General features: G+C 33.7%; 4 protein-coding genes across 4 annotated transcripts in view; 1 reads left to right on the top strand and 3 right to left on the bottom strand.

The window, feature by feature from the left end:
• Positions 1-3,920, bottom strand: part of LOC127801509 (DNA-directed RNA polymerase I subunit 2-like) — a 55,070-nt gene extending 51,150 nt beyond the window's left edge. Inside the window, exons 1-4 of the mRNA XM_052336718.1 lie at positions 3,501-3,920; positions 3,253-3,335; positions 3,019-3,138; positions 2,635-2,769 (exon numbers count right to left, since the gene is read on the bottom strand). Of these exons, the coding sequence (XP_052192678.1) occupies positions 2,635-2,769; positions 3,019-3,138; positions 3,253-3,335; positions 3,501-3,672 (510 nt within the window). The 5' untranslated portion in view covers positions 3,673-3,920. The remainder of the gene's footprint in view (positions 1-2,634; positions 2,770-3,018; positions 3,139-3,252; positions 3,336-3,500) is intronic.
• Positions 3,921-11,357: 7,437 nt separating this feature from the next.
• LOC127801507 (zinc finger protein KNUCKLES-like) lies at positions 11,358-12,092 on the top strand. Its single transcript, XM_052336717.1, has one exon. It carries the CDS (start codon positions 11,358-11,360, stop codon positions 12,090-12,092), a length of 735 nt encoding a protein of 244 aa, XP_052192677.1.
• Positions 12,093-13,991: 1,899 nt separating this feature from the next.
• LOC127802528 (cysteine proteinase inhibitor 12-like) lies at positions 13,992-17,234 on the bottom strand. Its single transcript, XM_052338374.1, has 4 exons — positions 16,789-17,234; positions 15,714-15,933; positions 15,090-15,235; positions 13,992-14,393 (listed from the first exon to the last, which is right to left on the bottom strand). Exons 1-4 carry the CDS (start codon positions 17,059-17,061, stop codon positions 14,256-14,258), a joined length of 777 nt encoding a protein of 258 aa, XP_052194334.1. The 5' UTR covers positions 17,062-17,234; the 3' UTR covers positions 13,992-14,255.
• A 671-nt stretch (positions 17,235-17,905) lies between these two features.
• On the bottom strand, positions 17,906-20,990 carry LOC127802527 (calcium and calcium/calmodulin-dependent serine/threonine-protein kinase-like). Its single transcript, XM_052338373.1, has 8 exons — positions 20,419-20,990; positions 19,934-20,239; positions 19,693-19,747; positions 19,485-19,595; positions 19,126-19,358; positions 18,806-19,013; positions 18,626-18,685; positions 17,906-18,497 (listed from the first exon to the last, which is right to left on the bottom strand). Exons 1-8 carry the CDS (start codon positions 20,850-20,852, stop codon positions 18,318-18,320), a joined length of 1,587 nt encoding a protein of 528 aa, XP_052194333.1. The 5' UTR covers positions 20,853-20,990; the 3' UTR covers positions 17,906-18,317.
• Between the last annotated feature and the right edge of the window lie 1,606 nt (positions 20,991-22,596).

Here is a 22,596-nt window from a genome sequence, read left to right as displayed (position 1 = left end):
ATGTGCTAGAGTATAACTATTCTATCAATAAATTGGTCTGATATACAGTTGGTTGTTGTGAAAGGAGTGTTACCTGAAGCAAGCTATGTTTTGCTAGATGTGCTTTGCCTTTTATTATTTTCTCCTCTAATCGTACTATTTGTTGTAGATGTCGGTAGTCTAAGCTAGCCTGATCTTTACTGTTATGTGCGACTTATGTTAGTGCATATTATTTCAGCTGCTGTGTATATAAGCAGCAACTCTTTTGTTTTCAAGTATTCTGATAATTCTAATATCAGTATTCAGTTCTCGTACTCTCTCTCTCTTGTTCGCCCTAGTTACAATTTCTTGCTTGTAAATTTTCAGTTGCGTGACCAAGAAACTCTAGCCTTGATACAAACCTGTACATAGTTTTTATTTTCATGTGTTTTCTCTAATTGGGTAGGGGAATTTTGGAAATTTTTAGCTTTGGGGGGTATATTTTGGTGTAAGTTAATTTTGGGCTGTCTTTTTGTAAGATCAAGTATTTTGTTGGGATTCCTAAAGATTAGTGACTTTTAGGGGGAGTTATTTGCAAAATGGGAGTTGGCTTCTCTTGGAAGCTTGAAGAGATAGAGGTTGGCCTCCCTTGGAAGCTTGAGGTCTGGTATAAATAAAGGGTCTCCCAACCACTTTGGGACTTTTTAGCATTTTGAAGACATAAGCCTCTGCAGGGAGTTTCAGCTCCAAACCAGCCAGGGTTTTGAAGATTTGGAGGCTTGGGTTTTGAGGAGTCGACCCTGCAACGCCTACCAATCCCTCCACTGCTGCAATAGGCGCGAGAGGCTAGCAAGAAGCTACTGCTACTCAGCTGTTCTAGGACTGAAGAGGTGTGATCTCAGCTATTTAAGTGTATTATTTGCTGTCTATTGTTTCAACACTACATCCTTGTTGTGTTTGTGCTATTTTTGCTGTCTCTATTTGCATCAAGCCTTAATCCCACTAAATGGGGCTCGGGCCTGCAACATAAATTTTAGCTCTCCTACTATCTTTATCCATGATCATATATTCTTTAAAGTCATTATATCTATATCATGATTTAAGGATTTCCCACCAAGTTTTTTTTGGCCTTCTTCTACCTTTTATTCTACATTTTTTTTTTCATTCTATCTACTCCCCTCACAAGTATGTTTACTAGTCTTATTCTCACATATCCAACTCATCTTAAATCAATCTCCCATAGTTTATCTTCAATAGATCACACTCCAACCTTATTACGTATAATGTCATTTCTAATTATGCCTTTTTTAGTAAGGCCAAATATTCAATGTAACATTCTCATTTTAGTGACTCATGTTTTGCGTGTGTCAGTACTTAACTGCCAAAAATCCCGAAATATATAACAAAAATGATCTTATAGTCATCCAATAGAACTTTTGTTTAGCTTTGAAGGGATGTTATGATCATATAAAATGTTGGATGCACTTCACCGCTTTACCCATATTGTCTTGCTTCTACAGGTAACATGCTTGATAATCTCCCCTTTTCTAAACAATTGATCTGAGATATCTAAACTAATCTTTTCTAAAATTAATGCCCACGTAAAATGTTGTAACAAAATCATAGATCTGGATATACACTTGAAATTAAGAAGAGGGGCCTTATAGAGGTCTTAGACACAAAGAAATCTAAAAAATAACCTAAGATTTTTATGGAAGATACTAATCCAACTCAGAAGTGCTGTGCTCCCCAAGAATGAAGGGATCGTGCAATTAAAATTCCAAGCTTAGTTGAGAACATGCCATAATGAAGAAGAAGCCCAATTTCAAGGTACAATCATTTGGCAAGATTCCAGTATTCAATTTATACACAAGACCACCAAGATATCTTCACTGCTTAGTTTGCATCCAATATGCTAGATCTAGTCAAATCAAAAATAATAGGCCATGTCTAATCTATAACTGCCCCTTGCTCTCTAGGCCTGCAAGTTTATTGTCGCCATAAATATGATTGATTCACTTCTTTTTTGAGTATGACCAAACGTAAGCTTTAAGATCTATTTCTTTTTATTTGTGAAGCTGGGGTGTGATTGCCTAGGATGTAATACCATGTTCCTTCGTTCCATTTGTTGTTCTCTAATTCCCAATATGCCATTCTTTAAAATGACTAGCGGCCTGATTGTTATCTCCATGAGTTCAGTACATTCCATCACAACCATGAAGTAGGCCTGACCGTGGTTCGGTTCAAACCGTAAACTGAACCGGAACTGTTCCTCTAAAAACCAAACAGAAATTGTCTTTTTGGTTTCGATTCAAAAACCATAACTGGAACCAAAGACTTATGGTTCGGTTCTGGTTCCTAAAAATAAAGAACCGAAACCGGATTCTAGTTCAAACCAAAAAAAAAATAGTGAAGATTTATATGAGATTATAACTGAAGGCACAATAACCGGTACTTCCAAAAGTAATTCCGATTAAGGTAAGGGGGTTACAAATTCAAATGGTAAGTGAATTATGTGGGCTTTGATTCCTTTAAACCCCAAAATGATACGTAAATATAAATTAAATTACTTGATTTATATAAATTAAGGTCAAGCCCTTTTCTTTTTTTTTCCTTTTAAAAAATAAAGCATTAGATATATAATATATTGTACCTTCAATTCAAATTGGTTCAAACCGGAACCGGAACCGTTGGGTTGGTTCGGTTTCGGTTCCAGCTTGTATTGGAACAGGAATCGCCAGCTCCAGAACCGTGGTCAGGCCTACCACGAAGGTATGCTAAATCATTTTGTATGGGGATCATGATGAGGGCCTACATAAACAACATTTTTCAGGAACAAACCCAGCTCCTTCTCACCAGTGTAATCCGTGTAAGGAGCAAATCATGAGGGCCAAATTAATATCAATATTATAATTATTACATATCAAATCAGTTCAGCTAAGGAAGACAAATATCATACCAGGTTCAGATAATGGCACCTTCAACGAAAGATTAAAACACTAGATAATAGATAGATATAAAGATATATAGAGTGAGAGATAGAAAGGTGAAACTGCTAACCTTTAGCATTATAGGAAACTGACCAAAATTAAACTTTTCTCTAATAACAGCTCCATCGCCATATTGAAAGCAAACATCAGCTTGGAACTTCCCCGCGTACGTAATTTTAGCTTGTCTACACTGTTGCAATTAAGTGCATTAAAGCATAGTGAGAGACAGAGACAGTGAGACAGTACCCACTCATTCTTATACTGTGAATGGTGAAGCCACGAAGGTTGTTGTTCTGCTACTTACTTCATAGGGAAGCAGAGCTTCATGCATTGTCCGGGAAACACGTTCCTTGTGCGGTGGATACAATTCCGGTTTTCCAAACCACAGTACGAAAATAAAATCAAGGAAGAACATCATAACTCATGAAAATATATATATATGTATGAAACAGAGTACTGAGATAGAAAAGTAAACTTCAGCTTAATTCGGGACGAAATTCAACGAGATGTATCAAACCAATCAAAAGGGAAGGTTGTCATTAGGAAGGATATCTCGAAGCCTGATGCCGGATGACGAGTCCTGGACTTGAATGGGCCTGATCGACATGAGCGTCGTCTCCAGACCGTACTCCACCATGTGATCGAACGATTCTATGTGGTGCCTGAACAACTCTCTTAGAGCCCCGTGTTCGTCCTCCTCACTGGAAGAACCGCGTCCCACCATTTTTCTCTCCCTGTCTTCGCAGTTGCTGCGGCGGCAGCGGCGGGGTGGCGGAAAACAAACACACAGAGAGATATTTCGGCGGGAGAGCGGAGCGTTTAGGGTTTTTCTTTTTCTTTTGGTTGGACGAGGATTCAGGGTTTTAACTTGAGAGAGAGAGAGAGAGAGAGAGAGAGAGACAGGACGACACTGACACGATTACGATTCGAAGCAAATGGAACGGAACGCAATCGGACCCGATTACCGTTCGTGCCTGTATTTATTATTCTTACCGTTCATGCATATATAACGCGATTAGGGTTTTAACTTAGCCTGTTTAATTAATTTTCGTTTATTCTTAGCAAGCGTTTGTTTCCCTGTTTTAGTGTTTCTCATTTCATAGAAGATAATACTATTTGTACAAATAAAATTTTTATAAGAGAATTTATAAGAATTTAAATGACTATTTTACCCTTTCTCAGTGACAGAGTCAATAAAAATTTAGTTCGAACCAATTATAATTTTAATCCTGGTCAAATTATAAAAATTATAATTATCTATAATAATATATATAAAAAAATAAAAAAATCAGCTAGGCCAAAGCCCCAATTGGTCAAAACGTGGCTCTACCATTGACTTTTCTTTTTTTCTTCTCCTCTCTCATCTCTTCTTCCCCCCTCCAACACTACATCTCACAGTCTTCTTCTCGTCGTTGCCTCGCTCGTGCTATATCCTTATCTGACCAACTGTCGCCGCCAACTACATCTTCGCATGGTCATCGTCGCCCACCTCGCATTTGCCCTCACCACCTACCTCGCCCTTACCATCATCATTTGCAGACCATTGCCATCGATTGCATCCTCAATTGGTTTGGGTAGTGGTCGATATAAATTGCTCCAAATTATATCTCAAATATAGCGAATTTCTTGCAAAATATCACCTTTGTAAACAAATATGTAAAAGTGGTTATGTGCAAATAGCACAACTCTTTGATAAATTACACCCATTATCATTGATATTTAAAAAATAACGAATACATTCTTTAATGTTATAATTATAGTTATATTATTATTTTATCATTATTACATTTATTAATACTACAAAAAGAATTTTCACATTTTCCCATTCCTTTTGTTTTTTGATATATCTGGCAATCACAAATAACTCTTAAATTATAGATTATAAAATATAAGCTTAATTCAAAAAACAATTATAAATATAACACAATATGAAATTAGGATAATTCTTCCCATATTTATATCGCCTTTAAAGTGCGTGTGATGTTATCTTGTCAATTAAAATTAAATAATGTTATTTATGAAAATTTCATTCATAATAATTTAACATTGATGTGGTTGGTAAATATGATAAAGTACGATTGAAATCAATGTTTGAAAAGTAGTAGCATTAATATGATTGATATTTTAAATATTTTCTTGAATTTGTTTTCAAAAAGTTTAAAAAATACCATTTTGACTTATAATACAAATTGTATGCATAACAAATATTTATTTTTATTTTAAAATTACAATATATTTTTACCCAAAAAAAGAAAATTATAAATATTTCTTAGACCAAAAATAAAAAATATTTTATAACACTAAACAAATTATAAAATATATGTGTTTCTATTGATTTATATAAATCAAAAATATTGATTTATATTTGTAATAATATTGATTTATAATATTATTACAAACATTATAGGTAAGAATTTTATTACTAAATATAAGATTGTTATGTTTAGTAGGAAGAAGAAAAGTTTACATTTTTTATTTTAATCAAATTAACTTTTTTTAAAGTCTTTTTGGGGATGAAGTTAGCATTTAATGGCAAAACGTCTCAAAAACTATAGTTTTAGAAACTTTAGGGGTGAATTTGATAAAACAAAAAACTCAAGAGCTAAACTTACAAAATTCAAATACTTAAAAAGATGCCAATTTGACATTTTTACATTTGATATGCATGGAAATTATAAATTAAAATTCTTTGTGTTTGGAATGTTTTACACTTAAAAAGTACCCTTATGACCAAAATTAAAATTTTATGTGAATAATATCCATTTAGTTGTTAATATTAATAATCTAAAATAACACATTACGTGTCACATATAAAACATATTATGTACAAAAATAAGAGAACATATTTATATTTTTAATGAAATTATTATTGAGTTTTTATAAGTAAAAAATGACAATTTTATTCAAAAAATTTGCATCAAATTTTTCATTCTCAATATATAGAAACAATTGCTCATATTACAAATATTTTTTGTTATAATACCTCTTATATTGATTTCAATACTCTATTTAAATTTGTAATATTTACGTTAAGTATTAGAGTGTTTGAATAGAAATTGTCATATATTTTATAATTATTTTATTTCTTACTAAGTTTAAATAATTTTATGATGATATTTTTAATTAATAAATTTATTATTGTGTTTAAACAACAACAAAGATAATGAATTACTTTTCTTATATGGTTATAGTTTAAAGTAATTCATCCGGTCTTATCTTAATATACATTATAAATTATTACATCAAAAACTATTTTTTTTATTTTATTCAACGAAGTTAATTTATTCACTAAATTCTAATGAAAATACCAAAAAATAAAAAAATATTTACATTGAGTTTGCACTCAATCTTTAAAATACGCTTTATATATATTGTTTAAAAAAATAAAAAATATATATATTAACGATATATAAACTCATGAGCTTTAAATAATAATTGAAATTTAAAATAATTTTGTCAACATACCAAATTTATTTTGTTTAAAAAAAATTTTAAAATAAAATTTAGATTGTTACCGTCAAACCTTATTCAATAAACTTTGATTTAAAAATTGTAACTTTAAATTTACTACATTAACAATATTTAAACTCATGACTTTTAAAGAATAACTAATTTTGACAATAATTTTACTAATATACTAAAATTTATTTTATTTAAAATTTTACATAAAAAATAAAATTTAGATAATTACTATTCAATAATTCTTCATTTAATTTTTATTTTTTTTTACATTTTTACACACCTATAGGGCATAGACCACTCTTCTGTATTCATTAATAATAAGCTTAATATATATATATATTGTCTCTCAAAATATGTATATATATATATAATTTTATTTAAGATGTTTAGTTTCTAATATACAAAACCTCAAAATTTAGTATCTCAATCATTACAAAATATTATTTTAATTTCTTTTCGTGATAAAATGTTAGCACGTGCATGAACACGCCCATTTTTGCGAGTGAATGTCGTGTCAGCAAGATATATTATATTAGAGTTAATACATAAATATGACATTTGATACCTTAATAATTAAAAAATTGATATTAATTTGGTTTTTGGTATAAAAATGATTAAATTTGATAAGTGTTGTCCAAATAAATATCCAAGAATGTGGTGAATTAGGTATTTTCAAAAATATTTAGCTCTTGTTCTTTGTTAAAAAAAAATAAATTATGCTATCTTTTAGCTTGAGATTGCAATAAATATGAATATAAACAAATAAGCATACAATCACAATACATAATAAAATTTATAGAGGTTTAGCTTTTAAAGAGCTTAATTATCTCTCTCAAAACTAAACTTGAAGTTCTATTAGGAAAATGATAACTTTAACTTTTAAATGCAGCTAAGACTAATAGAAAATTTTGTTGGAACGGGAGGTGCTATGGCACACACCAAGAGGGGGGTGAATTGGTATAATTTAAAAATCTTGATAGAACTTGAAATTTTTTTGACCCAATTGAGGTTTTAGTGATTTAAAATATAGAACATATGAAATGACAAATGTAAAGCAAGAAAAATAAATGACACAAAGGATTTATAGTGGTTCGGTTTAAACAAGCCTAATCCACTACTTTAGCTCTCACTAAGGATTTTAAATCATTTCACTAAAATATTCTACTTACACAAGTAGACCATCTAGCTACACAAGTTAGGAAATACAAGAAGAGTACAATTTGAGAGAATCTAAGAGATGAATCTCTTAGTTACAATGTCTCTAAAAAATGATACAAGGCTTGAATGAAATAATACAAGTTAAAATCAAAGCCTTGAAGAGAGAAAATTAAAGCACAGTTAATATAAATACAAATGTGTGTACAATGTAAGCTCAAATAATTTCCTTTATTTCCATTAGCCATATCTTGATCATCCATGACTTCTATTTATAAGCTTCCCAAAAGATTAAGATAAATATAGTCGTTTGTGACCGTTGGAGATTGAAAAACTAGCTGTTATAACTTTATGCAAAAGATACAGTCGACAAAAGAAAATGCATAGTTGACTATTTTTACAAGTAAAGCTGAGCATAGTCGACTGACAGAAAATGTTAGTCGACTATTGCTAACACAAAAATTCTATAGTCGACAGATACATATGCATAGTCGACAGATGTGAAAATATGAAGAGCATTTTAAATTTTAAGAACAAAAATAGTCGACAGATGTCTTAAATAGTCGACAGACCAAACTAGTATAGTTGACTATCCTTATAACATAGTCGACTATCCTTATAACATAGTCGACTATTTTCAGGCATAATCATAGCATTAAATCACATAGTTGACTATTCATTTTGAAAAAATGAAAACTAAACAAATCCTCATTTTGATTATTTTGAAAGTAAGTTGAGATTATTAAAAACATATTTATTTTGAATCTAAATACACTCGACCACACTTTAACATTTATCCTATATAAATTTTCATAACTTTGCTCAAGGAGATTTAAAGATTGATTTTCTCATTCCTATTGATTAAAAAAACTTTGTCCATATATATTTACTTACTCATAAAGATTTAGAGATTGATTTTCATATAATCATTATCAAAACCACTATTTTATCATCAAAGAGTAAAATATCAAATTCCTCATCTAAACAAGAATAAACACTAGGTTACCACTAGCACATACAATTCCCTTACGTACAAGTGAGTGAATAACAAACTTACAACTAAGAGCTTCAATCAAACAAGTAATCAACAATAATAACAGGTAGTTCATCAACACTTGAACTCTCTCAATTATTTGAATGTTCTCCAAGTTTGTTTCAGCATGTATATCTTTCTTTTTCTTCATTTCCTCTATTTAAGTTGGGAACTTCAACTTTAAGTGATTGTTGCAAAGAGGATGCCTTCAGCTTTTCCAGCAAAATGACACCGAAAATAATCAACATTAGTTAGGATCTCAACTTATAATAAAATCACACAAATTATTTGAGCAATAAGAGAAAAATCATTTGCACAAAAGTAATTATGAAAAAGTTGGGGACAATCTGAAGTCAAGATTAGCCTATGCTTTTTTGAGACAAGAGATATGTAAAAGTTAGAGAAAATCAACAACCTGGAAAAATAGTTTTAAAAAGTACGTATTTCTTAAAAAAAAAAAAACATTTATGCATGTGTAAATAAAGTCAACAGAGATGTACAAGGATCACTTAAGACATTAATAGGTATTCCTTGACATGCAACCAGAGATATGAATAGAAAAATAGGGATACTGCCATGTTCGTTGGACTTCGATTGACTGAAGCAACATCTTCAGTCGATCGAAAATGTCCAGTAAACTTTATTTTCCAATCGACCTAAGTTATTTAATAATGCTTATGGACATGAGTTCGGTCGACGTATCATACTGAAGATGAAATCCAATTTTTTTAATTGAATTCGATCGATTAAAGATTTATTTTCGATCGAACGAAGTTACACATGATAAATCACAAGTTTTCTATCACGCTTTGGTCGACTAGCACATAACTTCAGTCGAAGTTAGTCGAACACGAGAAAAATGTGTAACTCTTTTTGAGAGTGAATTTTATAGGCATATAAATTATTTTTATAATTTATGAAAAAATAAAATTTGTAAGCATCAAAATCAATTTATTTTAACATCTTGAGTATAACAATAAGAAAATATATATAAATTTCATAATGAAAAAAACCTTAAAATTTCATAAAAATGACCTACAAATATTCAAAAAAGACATAAAAATAATAAAAATATAAATTCATAAAAGACATACAAAATTTATAAAATACCTAAAAGTATTCAAAAAAATTTGATGGGGTTTATTTTGTCATTTATTGTATATGACCTCATTTGATAGTTTGTAAACAAAATTTATGAATTCAATAAAGTATTCGTTGTTTTTTAATTAAATTATTGTTATCACAGTTTCCATTAGGTTTTTTTTTTATATAAAATTTGTTTTTTTTTAATATTTGGAGTCTTTTTTTATGAAACTTTTAGGTTTTTAAGGAAATTTACGTATTTTTTTAATATTTGTAGGTTTTTAAATTAAATGTTAGGTATTTTTAATTAGGCATCTTTAAATATTTATAGTTTTTTTAATAAATTTTTTATGATATTTCATATATTTTTTTGTATTAGGGACCAAATATCAAAAATTTTAATTATTAAGAAATCAAATATTATATTTATTTATTAAACTTAATATGATATCATATATCTTATCAACGTAGCACTCTACATAACATACATTATAGTTCCGTTTATTCTCAGTCACAATAAATATGTAAAATAATAATTTTTAATAATTAAAATATTAAATCTTGGCACTTTATATATCAATAACTAAAATTTATATTTTTTAATAATTAAAAAACACTATATATATAATAAGTCTTAATAATACCCAATGAACAATACAAAGTCAGAAGAAATTAAGAGCATGTTATTTACATTAAATAGGTGGAGATACGTGTATTGATGTGTGATTCATGAAACACGTGGATGTGGGTCAAATCATTACATGTTGTATAAATTTGCATAATATTACAAGTGAAATTCAAATACTTTCCAAGTTCAAAAGCTTATAAAATATCCTTAAATTTGTATCTTTAAATATTATAATTGTGAAAGATATTTTTCACAGCTAAACAATAAAAAAATTTAAGTGAATTAAATATAAGTGACTCATAAGAAAATAATATTAGACATACATTAGGTTGTATGAACATAAAAATTATATATATAGATAGAAATAACTAAAGAGCATACTATTTCATAAGAAAATATTATTTATAAATTGATTGGAGATTGCATCCCATTATATTAACGTGCTAATCATATCCATAAAACAACATTAGAACATACATTAGGTTCAGATGTACTGAATTATTGCCAAATGTATTATATGATGGAAACAAATATATATGAGCTTCCATACACTTAATATACTGTGTCCAATTTATGTTGCCGATTATATATATGTATATTTCTTTTGTATATATATTATATATATGGAAATTGGAACATAAATATCCACATGCATGAAGGAGCAATCAAAGTACATTAACTGTACATGAGAAGTGAATCAATGAGAGATAATCTCCCCATTGAATTGGTTCATTGGCAGGGAATCAAATTCAAACTCTTGACATGATTACGAGGCTCAAAGATGGTAATGCCCGAGTATATTTGGAATTTTTGCATGGGAATTGCAGCTCATCTGTTATCTCCTTCTCTGATTAATTTGCTTTTATAACGCCATTGCAATGATTGCAGAGCAAGCAACCATTCCATATATTTGATGAATCAATCTTTATTTAAGGACCATACGCTTAGATTGCTCTTCGTTCTGCACCAGATCGGCCGAGCAATTATATATTCGTTCTTTAAGCTCTGATAATTGTTCGTTCGTTTGTGTTTCTTTTTGTTCTTCGTCATGGATGCAGCGGACCAGAGTCCGTCGGAGGCTTCCAGCATCTCGGCGGCGTCGGAGGGAGACGAGAAGAAAAAGGCGAAGATGACCGTTTCCGATGAGACGCCGGAGCCGGCTGAGAAGCCGGCGGCAGACGCCGGACCGCGGGTTCTGCTGGATCTGAAACTCTCGAACGATCAGGATCGCGACAGCGGCCTACCTTCGCGGCTGGAACTCAATCTTTTCAGGCCGGAGAACGAAGGAAGGGAGTCGGGAAAGCGACCAGAGCCGGCGGCTAGGGTTTTTATCTGCAACTACTGCAAGAGAGAGTTCTCCACTTCGCAGGCGCTCGGCGGCCACCAGAATGCGCACAAAGAAGAGCGCGCTCTCGCGAAGCGCCGCCACGGGATCGACGTCGGAGCTCTGCAGCCGTTTGTACCTCTGCCGCCTTATTCCTATTATTCATATTCCGGTTATCCCCCTCTCTACGGCTCTTCTTTCAGCCGATCGCCTCTCGGAGTGAGAATGGATTCCATGATTCATAAGCCGCACTATCCATGGACGCCATCGGTTTCCGCCGCCGGCCGATACCGGTTTAGGCACGATGGTTGGACTTCACCCTATCAGCCACGGCCATCGTCTTCCAAGTTTCAAGGAAACGGCGGCGACGGTGGCAGCGGAGGAGGTGGTTCTTCTGCAGAGGCGGCAAACAAGATATCGGATGATGGCGCCGGTCTAGATTTGAATCTGAAACTTTGAACGTTACTGTTGGCTAGCAAGATAAGATTTAGGTTTTATAGATGCATAGGTTTTCATTATAGTCATTTTCAAGTTTGTTTTCATTATACATGGTTAGTAAACTTCATGTTTGTTTGATGATTTGTCGTAAATTTTAATTTTAGTTAGGAATACCAACATGAAAACGAAAAATGAATATGACCAAAAAAAAAAAAATAGTATTTAAAAAAAATATAAAATTTAAATAAAAAGATAGAGAAATGTGTAAATAAAAAAATTATATTTTTATAAATATAAAAAAATAATTATTTAATTTAAAAATAAACATGAATTTTATAATACATTCAAATAAATTTAAAAAAATAAATCTTTTGACTTAGAGAGTGAAACTAGTGAGAGATGGAATTTTTTTCTTTTTCTATCCTCTAGCTAGATGAAAAAATATTTTCAAATTAAAAAGTATTTCTAATGTTTTCTTAATATTATAAAATATCCTTAAAATATTTTTAAAATTACGGATCCAAAAAGTTTTTTTTGACATTTTTAATATTTCAAAAACTAATGAGAGATTGAACCTTTTCCATCTTTATTTTTTTGTGGACGAAATTACGTTTTCAAGTAGAAATATTTTTTTAATATTTATAAAATAATCTCAAAATATTTTTAAAATTATAAAAAAGGTTCAAATTATTTTAATATTTTAAAAACAAAAACATTTCAAAAAGAGTGAGACGCATCACGTGACATTTCCATGTATTATAACTTTTTAGTCATTTTTCTTGTATGACCATCACATTAAATGATTTTTATTCCAAATAACATGATCCATTGTAAAATATAATTCAGTTTATTAATAAAAAAGATTATCCATAAATTAGTTATTATTAAAAGTTATAAATTCAAATCAGGCTAATTATCAAAATTTGATAAGAGACGTAATTTAATTTTCACTTATATAATAAAAAATAAAAAAGTGTATAAACAAACATTTTATACAAAAAAAAGAGACTCAAAATATAATTAATCTTATGATCTATATTATGAAAAATGATTGCTATATTATTGTGATAGTATAAAAGTAAATAACCGTTTTAGGCTCTGTTTAACATTTAAAAACAAGGGGGAGTTGATATTACCCACTTACTATAAAGTTCTGTTAACATTTTAGACGTCCAAAAGGGCTCCGGAGGTGTCGAGGGAGGGGGCTAATTGTTGCTCAACTATTAATTAACATGGATTTATTTTACAAAACATGATTGAGTTCACGAATATATATAGATATTAAATCTTTATATGTTAATCAAGTTACACGTGTCACGTATACCATGATTTTTAATTTTATATTAAGGTAACATGTGCAATAATACCCAAATAAAAGTGTATGTAATAATTAGCTGTACACTGATTTATAATTGACAAAATAGAATTTTGTTGCAAATGATCAAAACTCAAAACTAGAGGGGCCCAAGTGCCATTTACCCGATCTGAAACTGACAACTGAAACATTAAACTTGAAGACAAAATAAAAGATAATGATCATCCTGTAACATCCCGTTCGAGCGATAAGAAGATCCGAAATAATTTATCTTGATGGACCTACACGAACTTCCCAGGAGAGTCACCTATCCCTCGATTACCCCAGGTCAAACACACTTAACTTGAAAATTCTTTGCCAACATTCAGCCCAAAAAGTATCCAGCTGGTGTTGTTTCCTCTCTTACACTATCCTCGATATATACTAACTTCTCTAAACTTTTGGGTATTACATATTATAGCAATTCCTCTGATCTTAGGTCACATCTAACAAGATTATGGCAACGAGGAACCACATAAAAACCATCCCATCCATGAACTTCCTCGAAACAAGCGCAGGCACACACACAAGGATCAGAGGAATTGCATGTATCAACAGAAAGGAGAAACAAAAAGAAGCCATAACAGAGGCCAGAACCAGAATCCCCAAATAAACCATCTCAAGTTATAGGCTTATAGCAGTCTACGATGTAATCATAACAAGGGTCAACCCAAAACTAATCACGCACAAACCTCCATTAACATGTCACACACAGGCACACATGGATTAATATGCCATCCAGTATATCTCGGTTACTAGGGACGAGAAAGTAAAAACATCAATGTTTGATGGTTTAGGGAGCCAACTAAGAAAGTATGCAACTTCCCGAGTTAATTATGTTCTGGCTTCATCTGATTCAAACGGAAGGTACCTTCATTGTTCTTGTGTACTTCAACCTTGAACTTCTCCTCTTTCTCTCCCCTCTTCAGTTTGAGAAGCATATCAATCTTTAGATTCTCGTCTGTGACCTGTTATTATGACCACAACATATATATAAGTGAATCTGTCTACTTTGCATATTATTAGAGTGCATATCATCGCCAGTAACAAGGTGGGTGTGTGAGAAAAAACTACACTGCATTTTCTTTGTTATTTTTAAGTCATTTTTAATTTTTAATTTTTTAAAATAATAAAAATACGTTCTCTTTACTGTTATTAAAAATATATTTTTGAAAAAACAAAACATAATAAAGAAAACTCAAAATAACAAAAGTTATTTTTGAGTGTTTTCTTCCAAAACAAACTCTAAAATCAAAACATATTTATTTATTTATTCATATTTTATTATTGTAATGGAAAAAAATATTATAAAATTCATTAACTTTTAAATGTATATATTTTTTTAATAATATATTAACATTAAATAATTTTAATTTAATGAATAATTAAATTTATTGAACAAAATGTTATTAAAAAATTATTTTCAAAATTTGAGAATACGTTTTCTAATTTTCTATTTTGAGGAATGATTTTTTAAAATGACAAAGACAACGTGTTTTCAATTTTCAAAAAACAGATTATTAAAACAAAAAATTAAAAATGAATTCAAAACTCAAAACTGAAAAATGAAAAAGAGAACGCTAGTATTTTATGTATTGCATTTTCAATAACACAAATCCAGGTTTTAACTTCCATCCCAAAATAAATAACGTAGAGATACTGACCTCAGCTTGTGAGTGGCTTATCTCTTGGAGTTCGTAAGGCAACAATGAATTGGACCTTTGTTGGATGGTATTCACAGCATGACGTGCAGCATCCTGCACTAAAGGATCATGTGCTGGGACTGCCCGCCATCCTTGGGGATGCCCTTCTGATTTTCAGCAACACCAGCACCACAGAAGGAAATGCTCAGACCTTGTTTAGTTTATAATAGTATAAAGAAAATGATGGCAGTGCATATTGCCAAGGATCTGAACAACCAAACTCATTGTGAATTTTGAAAAACAATGATACGATATGCCTTTGAAATCTCTACAAGTGGTTTCTGAAATGGGAACATTGACTTCCCGGCACATTTATTCATAGTTGAGCCAAAAGCTACAACCTTCATCTGCCAGGCAAAAACACCAGCTTGAATAAATGGTGGGCAATTTCCCAGAAGGGTCAAATCATAAAAGGACAATAGAAGCACTCAACACGTTAAAAATGCTTCTACTCTTGTTTCTCAACAAGACAAACAGATAACATAGTTCAGCAATTGAAGTCAAGTAATGCATGTGTCGTGTAAACAATACTAATCAATCAAATGAAATCTGCGTCAAATCACAAGCTTACGAAGCCCCACCTACCTTTCTTAACACCAAGATCTGAAGGGGTAAATGTAGGAGCATCACCAATATGATTGAATTCTTGCAATTCTTTGGAGTTCAGCCATGGCTTCACCCAAACCTTCGCCTCATAGAGTTTCTTCTTACCAGCATCAATGGCCTCAATAGTTAGATGGTGCAAGGTACCAGAAACTACCTGATGACGTGACTTCACCACCCGCACAAATTCTAGGAGTGCATTCTTTAAAAAATATTTAGAGTCATTAATAAAGACAAATAAAAGAAAACAATCAGCGTATATAAGTTTGGATAATAAAATCCTTTTTAGTTTACTAGGACACTTGGCACAAAATAGAATAACGTAATGAGTAAAACTAAGAATCATGTAAGCAACAGGCAAGTACGTCTAAGACGCGGATTGATGCTTAGATGGAAATCAAAATTCCTTTTTGAGTCCACAATATTTATTTCTAGTTCCTTCACAGATTACAGACTAAGATGGTATTCAAATTCCTTTGAGCCCATATTAGCAATGAAAAAGTATGTGTACGGCACAGATAAATGCTAAGATGTAAACAGAAGTGCCCCAAACCCCACATTGGATGTTGGCAGGAAATCCCAGAAGAACTGGCCGGTCTGGAAATAGTGTGCAGTGTATGAAGGGTTGATTAAGCCCTTTTCCAAAATACCAAATTAATCTGCACATATCATCAGACTAATATTTCTATTGGTTTTCCTTATAATTCACTCTCCACACTACGAAAACAGCATCGCACACCTCTTCCAGCAGGAACGAAGTCTATCACAGTTTCATCACAAATAAGGGAAAAACAGGGACCGCAAATAGAAAGAACCTCTCTGTTGTAAATTGACAAACGGCCACCTCTTTTTCAATACGCAAGAATTATACTCTACTTCAGTCACCAAGAACTATACAAAGTTCCCTAATATATGAAAAATTAATGTAGAAAATAAAAAAGGCGAAATCGGCATGCTCAACATTACAAATACAGGAATCCCCTTTCCCGGTGGAACAAAGCCCATCGGTTTCTTCACGCATAAAACGAAGAATAAGATGAAGAAGAATAGAAGGAACCTCTTTGTTATTATGCTGTTCGACAGCGAATCGGGCGAGGCCGTCGACCTCGTCGCTGTTGTGGCCGGACGATTGAGATTCATGCAGTCCACCAAGAGATGCCATCTTCGGCGTCGTACAAGAAGCTAGATCCCCCTCTTCACCGATACAAAACCCTTTCTCCTCACTGTTTGCAAATCCGAAGGAAGCAATCGCTATTAGTACAACAACAATGGCAGCGGCGTGGCACCAAGAGATTGACGAATTTGACACGAATCGTCGCTTTGCTCTCATCCTAATCCGAAACCATGCTCTCGGTACAAATTGGCGTACATTTTGGTACCGTATTTATGGAGATTCGGTTGCTAACTTCACCGCCCAGCCAGGCCGCCTGGGGAAGGACGCTCACTCAGCGAGGAGACGACTAGCTTAGCCGAGTCAGGGCTCACGCACAAAGTGATGTGTTTGCACAGAGACCAGCGTTCTTTCTACGTTAGTTACATCATGTTCCTTCCTGTGGGCATCCCCTCGAAAATGTGACACGTGACGTTCCTTCCTGTGGGCATCCCCTCGAAAATGTGACACGTGACGTTCCTTCCTGTGGGCTGACACGACGACATCCACGTGTCACAATGCCCGGCAACATGCAATGGCCGGACCCTTACAAAGTTGAAATTCCGAGTCCAGCGAGCAGAGGAGAATTCCTCAACTGCTGTGCTGTCTGCTGGCGCTGTCACAGGTTATTACGTTTAATATCAAATTATTTCATTCTTGTAAAAAGGTAAATGGGCTACAAAACTATGAGCATAAATGGGCCGTGCAGCATGGGCCTGGCCCAACCCCAATTCTTGAGACATGCCTACTTTTAACTCCCATCTTTAAAATTACATTGAATTTCCTTAATTTTCCATATCCCTGTAATAATTAGTTAGGCTCACGCATTGGACTTACTCAATGTATTGATTCGGGCCGGGCATCACCCAACCGGGCTTATATTTTGAGTTGATAAAATTAAATAATATACATATATAATATATCCTTAATATACATAGTATTACTGTGGGATTGATCATAACAAAATTTTTATATATCATTTAGTCTTTAGAATAGTTGTCACGCAAAAGAATTTCATAAGTTCAAACAATTTTTAAATTGCACCCATTTAATAAGTAGTTTTGGATTAGGGTTTAGAATACATAATAATAATCTTAATCTTACCAAAAAGTCATAGTTCAATGAATACAAATACTTTTACTGCATTAAAAAGACAACGAGAATGTATTATTGACTGCTTTTGCTCGAATGATTTAGAGAATATTGTATCACTATCTATCTATCTATCTATTGTTAAAAATAATAATTATTTGTGATCAACGATTAAAGAGTGTCTCCTGCCCTGCATGTATGTACCATATGTATAATTCCGATGAATTTTGTTATAAATCCGACGGACAGAGAGGAGAGATAATCAGATGATCGCAATCTATAGAAAAATGTCTGGAGAGAAGTAAATAATTTTGGAATAATGAAAGCAGTTAATGTTGTTTTAATTATGAAAGAGGGCGAAGGGAGGAGAGGACAACGTCCTGGAGAGAGCTATCAACTTGCATGGCAGCTTTGAATTCGTCGAACGTTACTTTTCCGTCGCTGTTGATGTCCATCCGATCGAATATCTCGTCCAGTTTTCCCGGCTCGGTTATGTCGACTGCCATGCAGTCTTCCGGCAGCGCCTGCGCGCCCAATGCCAATGCTCATTCACATTTTTCAATTATATATATTCAGTATTCTTAAACCTTGACTATGTATTAACGTCTAGATGAGGTACCCATATATATATATCATATATATTATGACTTACCCGAAGCATGGATGCAACTTCTTCCTTGCTGATGCATCCAGACCGGTCTGTATCGTACATCTGATATATATATATATATATATCACAAACAAGCACGATGGATGCTTTTAAACTTGATTGTAGGAAGATAAAGATGAGAACTTGCACCAAATTCAAATTGTGGATTCAGAGGAAACTAACCTGAAAGCAGAGGCGGAGAGCGTCGTCTCCCTGCGAATTCTTGAGGCTGGAGAACCCACAGATGATTTCCCGCATGTCCACCGTGCCGTCCCGGTTGTCGTCGAACAGGTCGAAGATTCGAGGCGCCAATGGCACCAGCGACGACAGCTGCATCGCCCTCAGCACCTGTTCGAACTCCGGCAGCGTCGCATTATCCCCCTTCGCGCATCTGCACTTTTCCAATCCCAAATCCAAACCCCAGATTAAACCATTTCCGGAGTCCATGAAGGTTCTGTGCAAGCACGATCGATCGGGTTTGATTAATTAGAATTAGAACTCACATTTTCCTAAAATGGAGTCTCAGATTCTCCAGCTCCTCGGGCTTGAGGTCGTAGGAGCCGACCAGGCTCTTGAGCTTCTTCGTTCTCAGCAAAATGCTGGCGCTCAAGATGCTGGCCATGGCGGCGGCCCGGAGCTTGCGCCTGGCGTTGAAGCTCTGAAGCCGCGAGACGATCTCCGCATCGAGCTGGTCTTCCTTGGCGGAGTGTCCTATCACCCATGGATGATGCAGAATCTGTTCAGAAACATACACATATAATTAATGGAATCGCTTGCGCATGGATAAGAAGAAGAATCTGAAAAGGCTCGGGTTTAATTAATTAATCAATGAAGCTGTTGCCGTCGATGTATATATGTAAACCTCTTGGGCACTGGGCCTTCTGTGAGGATCGACGGCGAGGAGACTGTAAATCAGATGCTTTGCTGAAGAAGAGATCTTCTTCCACGTCTTCTCGTAGAAGCTGAACTCACCCTGCAAGATTAAATGAAGAATCAGACCATGGAAACTGGTCTGGCTGCCAACAAGATTGGTCATCGCAAGTGTCTGTGAGTTGGTTTGGTTAGCTTACAGCCATTATCATTTGCTGCTTCTGCCGATTGGACTGAGCCATGAAAGGTGGGTACCTGAGAAATAATAATTTGAAATTTGCATGTAGAATTATCTGATTTGTATTTGGAAAACTAACCCATCAAAGTACCAGCAACCAATTATTTGGAAGAACTTTTAGCATTAAGTATATATGCAATTAAGAATATGGTTTTCCAAATTAAGAAAGAAGTGGGAAGATGCATATACATATATATGTATACCCGGAGAGGAGGATGTACAAGATGACACCCAAAGACCACATATCACTCTTGGCCGATATTCTTCCCTGAGAAAGCGCCTCCGGCGAGACATAATCAATGGAACCAAATAATCCGACTACTGGATCCGTGAACTCCTCCACCGAACTCAGCCCGAAGTCCATTATCTTCAGCGGAGAGTCCTCACTCTCATTCAAAAACAAGCAATTTTCCGGCTTCAAGTCTCTGTGAACAATGTTAGCCCGGTGGAGCGCCTCCAACCCGCTCGCAATCTGCCTCACCACTGCCGCCGCCCCGACCTCTGTGTACCTTGTAGGGGAAACATGGCTCTCTCTTTCAAAACACACACACACACACACACACACACACACACAAGAGAGCATATATACATGTGGTAGCTAGCTAGATTGGGTATTTTATTCATAATTAACATCATTTTTCAACAGACAAATTATTGTATCAGTAATCTCAGAATACTCTTAACATACCTCTCCTGAGCCACGATCCGGTCAAACAGCTCGCCCCCGGAACAAAGCTCGAGGATGAGATGAACGCCGGTCGGGTCCTCGCAGACGTCGTAGAGATGGATGACGTTGGGGTGGGGAGACACATCTTCCACTATCTTCCTCATCACCAGAATCTCATTCGTCAACAAGGCGTCGGAAACTGAAACCTGTTTCTTCCACGCCGGAAAACCCGAAGAAGAAGCCGTCGCAACTCGATTGTTCCTGCCTGCAGGCGGCGTGATCGGCGATCCCAGCCGCCGGAGGGTCTTGATGGCGACATGGGTTTGGGCAGTTGATGATGATTCAGATTTCGATCTTGTTATCCCTCGTCTTACGACGGAGAATCCTCCTCTTCCCAGCACGTCAGAAACCTCGTACTCGTCGCAGAGTCTCCTCGACCTCGTTTCTTGTCCCATGAAAGCAGTAACCAAAGCTTCTTCGGCCCTGAAAACTACGTAAGGCGATGAAGGAGATCGAATTGGGAGCCGAAAGAGAATCAGACGATCGAGAGATGGAGAGTGGGTGGGTGGGTGAAGGGTTGAGATTTTTTATTTTCTTCTTCATATATAATTATTCAACACTGGTTATAATAAACATAATTAATGAATGTTGAATTAGGGTTTGATGTCATTATCTATCTGGGAATTAGTTATTAATCTTGAAACCGCCGATGAAACAGTGGCCGGGCAATGACAAGAGGGATGAATATATATATATATATATAATTGAAATGATGATTATTTGTATATATATATGATGAATTAACGGCTAGTTCTTGCCCCATTCTATAAACGATGAGATTAATCTGCTAGCTGGAAGGGAATAATAATAATAAATTATAATTTAAGGGATGGAATATGATCAGGTAGCTAGGTAGCTAGCTTTGGAAGGAAGAAAGGAATAAAGCATATGCAGACTGCAGTATGAGCTGAAGAAGAAGAGACAAAACGCCGAGTCAACCCGGTTGCGTTGTTGAATGATTAATGCTTCTCATCTCACACTTTCTATCTGCCTCTACCTCTCTCATCTTACTTCTTCTTCTTCTTCTTTCGATCGTACGTGAAAATTCAGTAGCCATAAATTCACCTTACCATTTTTTAACTTAATTTGACTATTTGATTAAGATATAAATTATGAATTTTAATTACTCTAATTAATTCCTAAACCTCAATTTCTAACGAGTTTTAAGTGAATTGATTGTATTTCTTTTAAATTTTGAGTTTTCGGTTCGAAACTAAGTGAATTTTTAATTTTTTGTCAAATCAATCTCTAAAATTTTTTTTAAAAAAAGCCAAGATTGATTAGTAAAAAAAATAAAAGTTTAATTGATATATAGTTAGATCCAAAGCTCAAAGTTCATGAAGTGTTGAAGTCAAATATTCAAAGTTTAGGAATATATGATTAACTTATCTAATGTCGTTAGAAAGAAAAGAACCGTCGTGACTAATTTTTAAAAAAATTAGTAATTGAATCAATTTTAAAACGTAACAAGTGTCCAACTTGAACAGACAAAATTTAAAAAATGTATAATCAATTTACCTAATATATATAATTTTTTTATTTTAATAGACAAGACTAAATATATGAAAAAAAAAATGGAAATAGTAACTAAATTAGACTCTTGTTAAGCCTAGCCCAAGTCCCGTTGTACCACATGAAACTAGAATTTGTAGAGTCAATTTAACATTTTGTACTCACTGTACACTTAAAAGAGGCTGACAATTTTAAGGTGTGTTAAGGTACCGGTGCCCTCACCTTCAAAGTGTATTATATCCCTTTGCCATACCTTCAAAGTGTATTATACCCCTTACCCCTTTCATTTTGATATGGCATTGAGAGGGTGTCAGCCTTACTGGTTTGACTGATTATGAGTTGTATCAATAACTTATAAGTTATTAAGTAAAAGTTAGTGAAATATTTGAATGCACCAACATCTAAGTTAAGTAACTTGGAACGTTACTACCACAACCACAGTATTTTGCAAAAGCTAATAAGGGAATTTTTGCAAAACGCTACTAATTTATGAACTGTATTGAGTAATAATTTTATTATTTTACTCTTATCTTTTTTTGCTAATTTTTAACCATGACCTTCTTCTTCAACCTCTGCCTCCCGTTACCCATCGCTCCAATTTTTCTAACCGTCACTCCCACTTGCCGC

Source organism: Diospyros lotus, chromosome 5, assembly GCF_014633365.1.
Source record: "Diospyros lotus cultivar Yz01 chromosome 5, ASM1463336v1, whole genome shotgun sequence".
NCBI lineage: Eukaryota > Viridiplantae > Streptophyta > Magnoliopsida > Ericales > Ebenaceae > Diospyros > Diospyros lotus.
This window is presented reverse-complemented; position numbering and strand designations above follow the sequence as displayed.

Bases quoted from the DNA above. Each gene is read 5' to 3' on its own strand.
- LOC127801507 (XM_052336717.1), top strand. From the start codon at position 11,358: ATGGATGCAGCGGACCAGAGTCCGTCGGAGGCTTCCAGCATCTCGGCG.
- LOC127802527 (XM_052338373.1), bottom strand. From the start codon at position 20,852: ATGGGACAAGAAACGAGGTCGAGGAGACTCTGCGACGAGTACGAGGTT. The intron at 18,686-18,805 runs GTTAGTTTCCTC...TATATATATCAG, and splicing joins CTCTCCGCCTCTGCTTTCAG to ATGTACGATACAGACCGGTC. The intron at 18,498-18,625 runs GTAAGTCATAAT...TTGGGCGCGCAG, and splicing joins AAGTTGCATCCATGCTTCGG to GCGCTGCCGGAAGACTGCAT.
- LOC127802528 (XM_052338374.1), bottom strand. From the start codon at position 17,061: ATGAGAGCAAAGCGACGATTCGTGTCAAATTCGTCAATCTCTTGGTGC. The intron at 15,934-16,788 runs GTTCCTTCTATT...TATTTTTTAAAG, and splicing joins AACAGCATAATAACAAAGAG to AATGCACTCCTAGAATTTGT. The intron at 14,394-15,089 runs GTCAGTATCTCT...TCATAATAACAG, and splicing joins TAAGCCACTCACAAGCTGAG to GTCACAGACGAGAATCTAAA.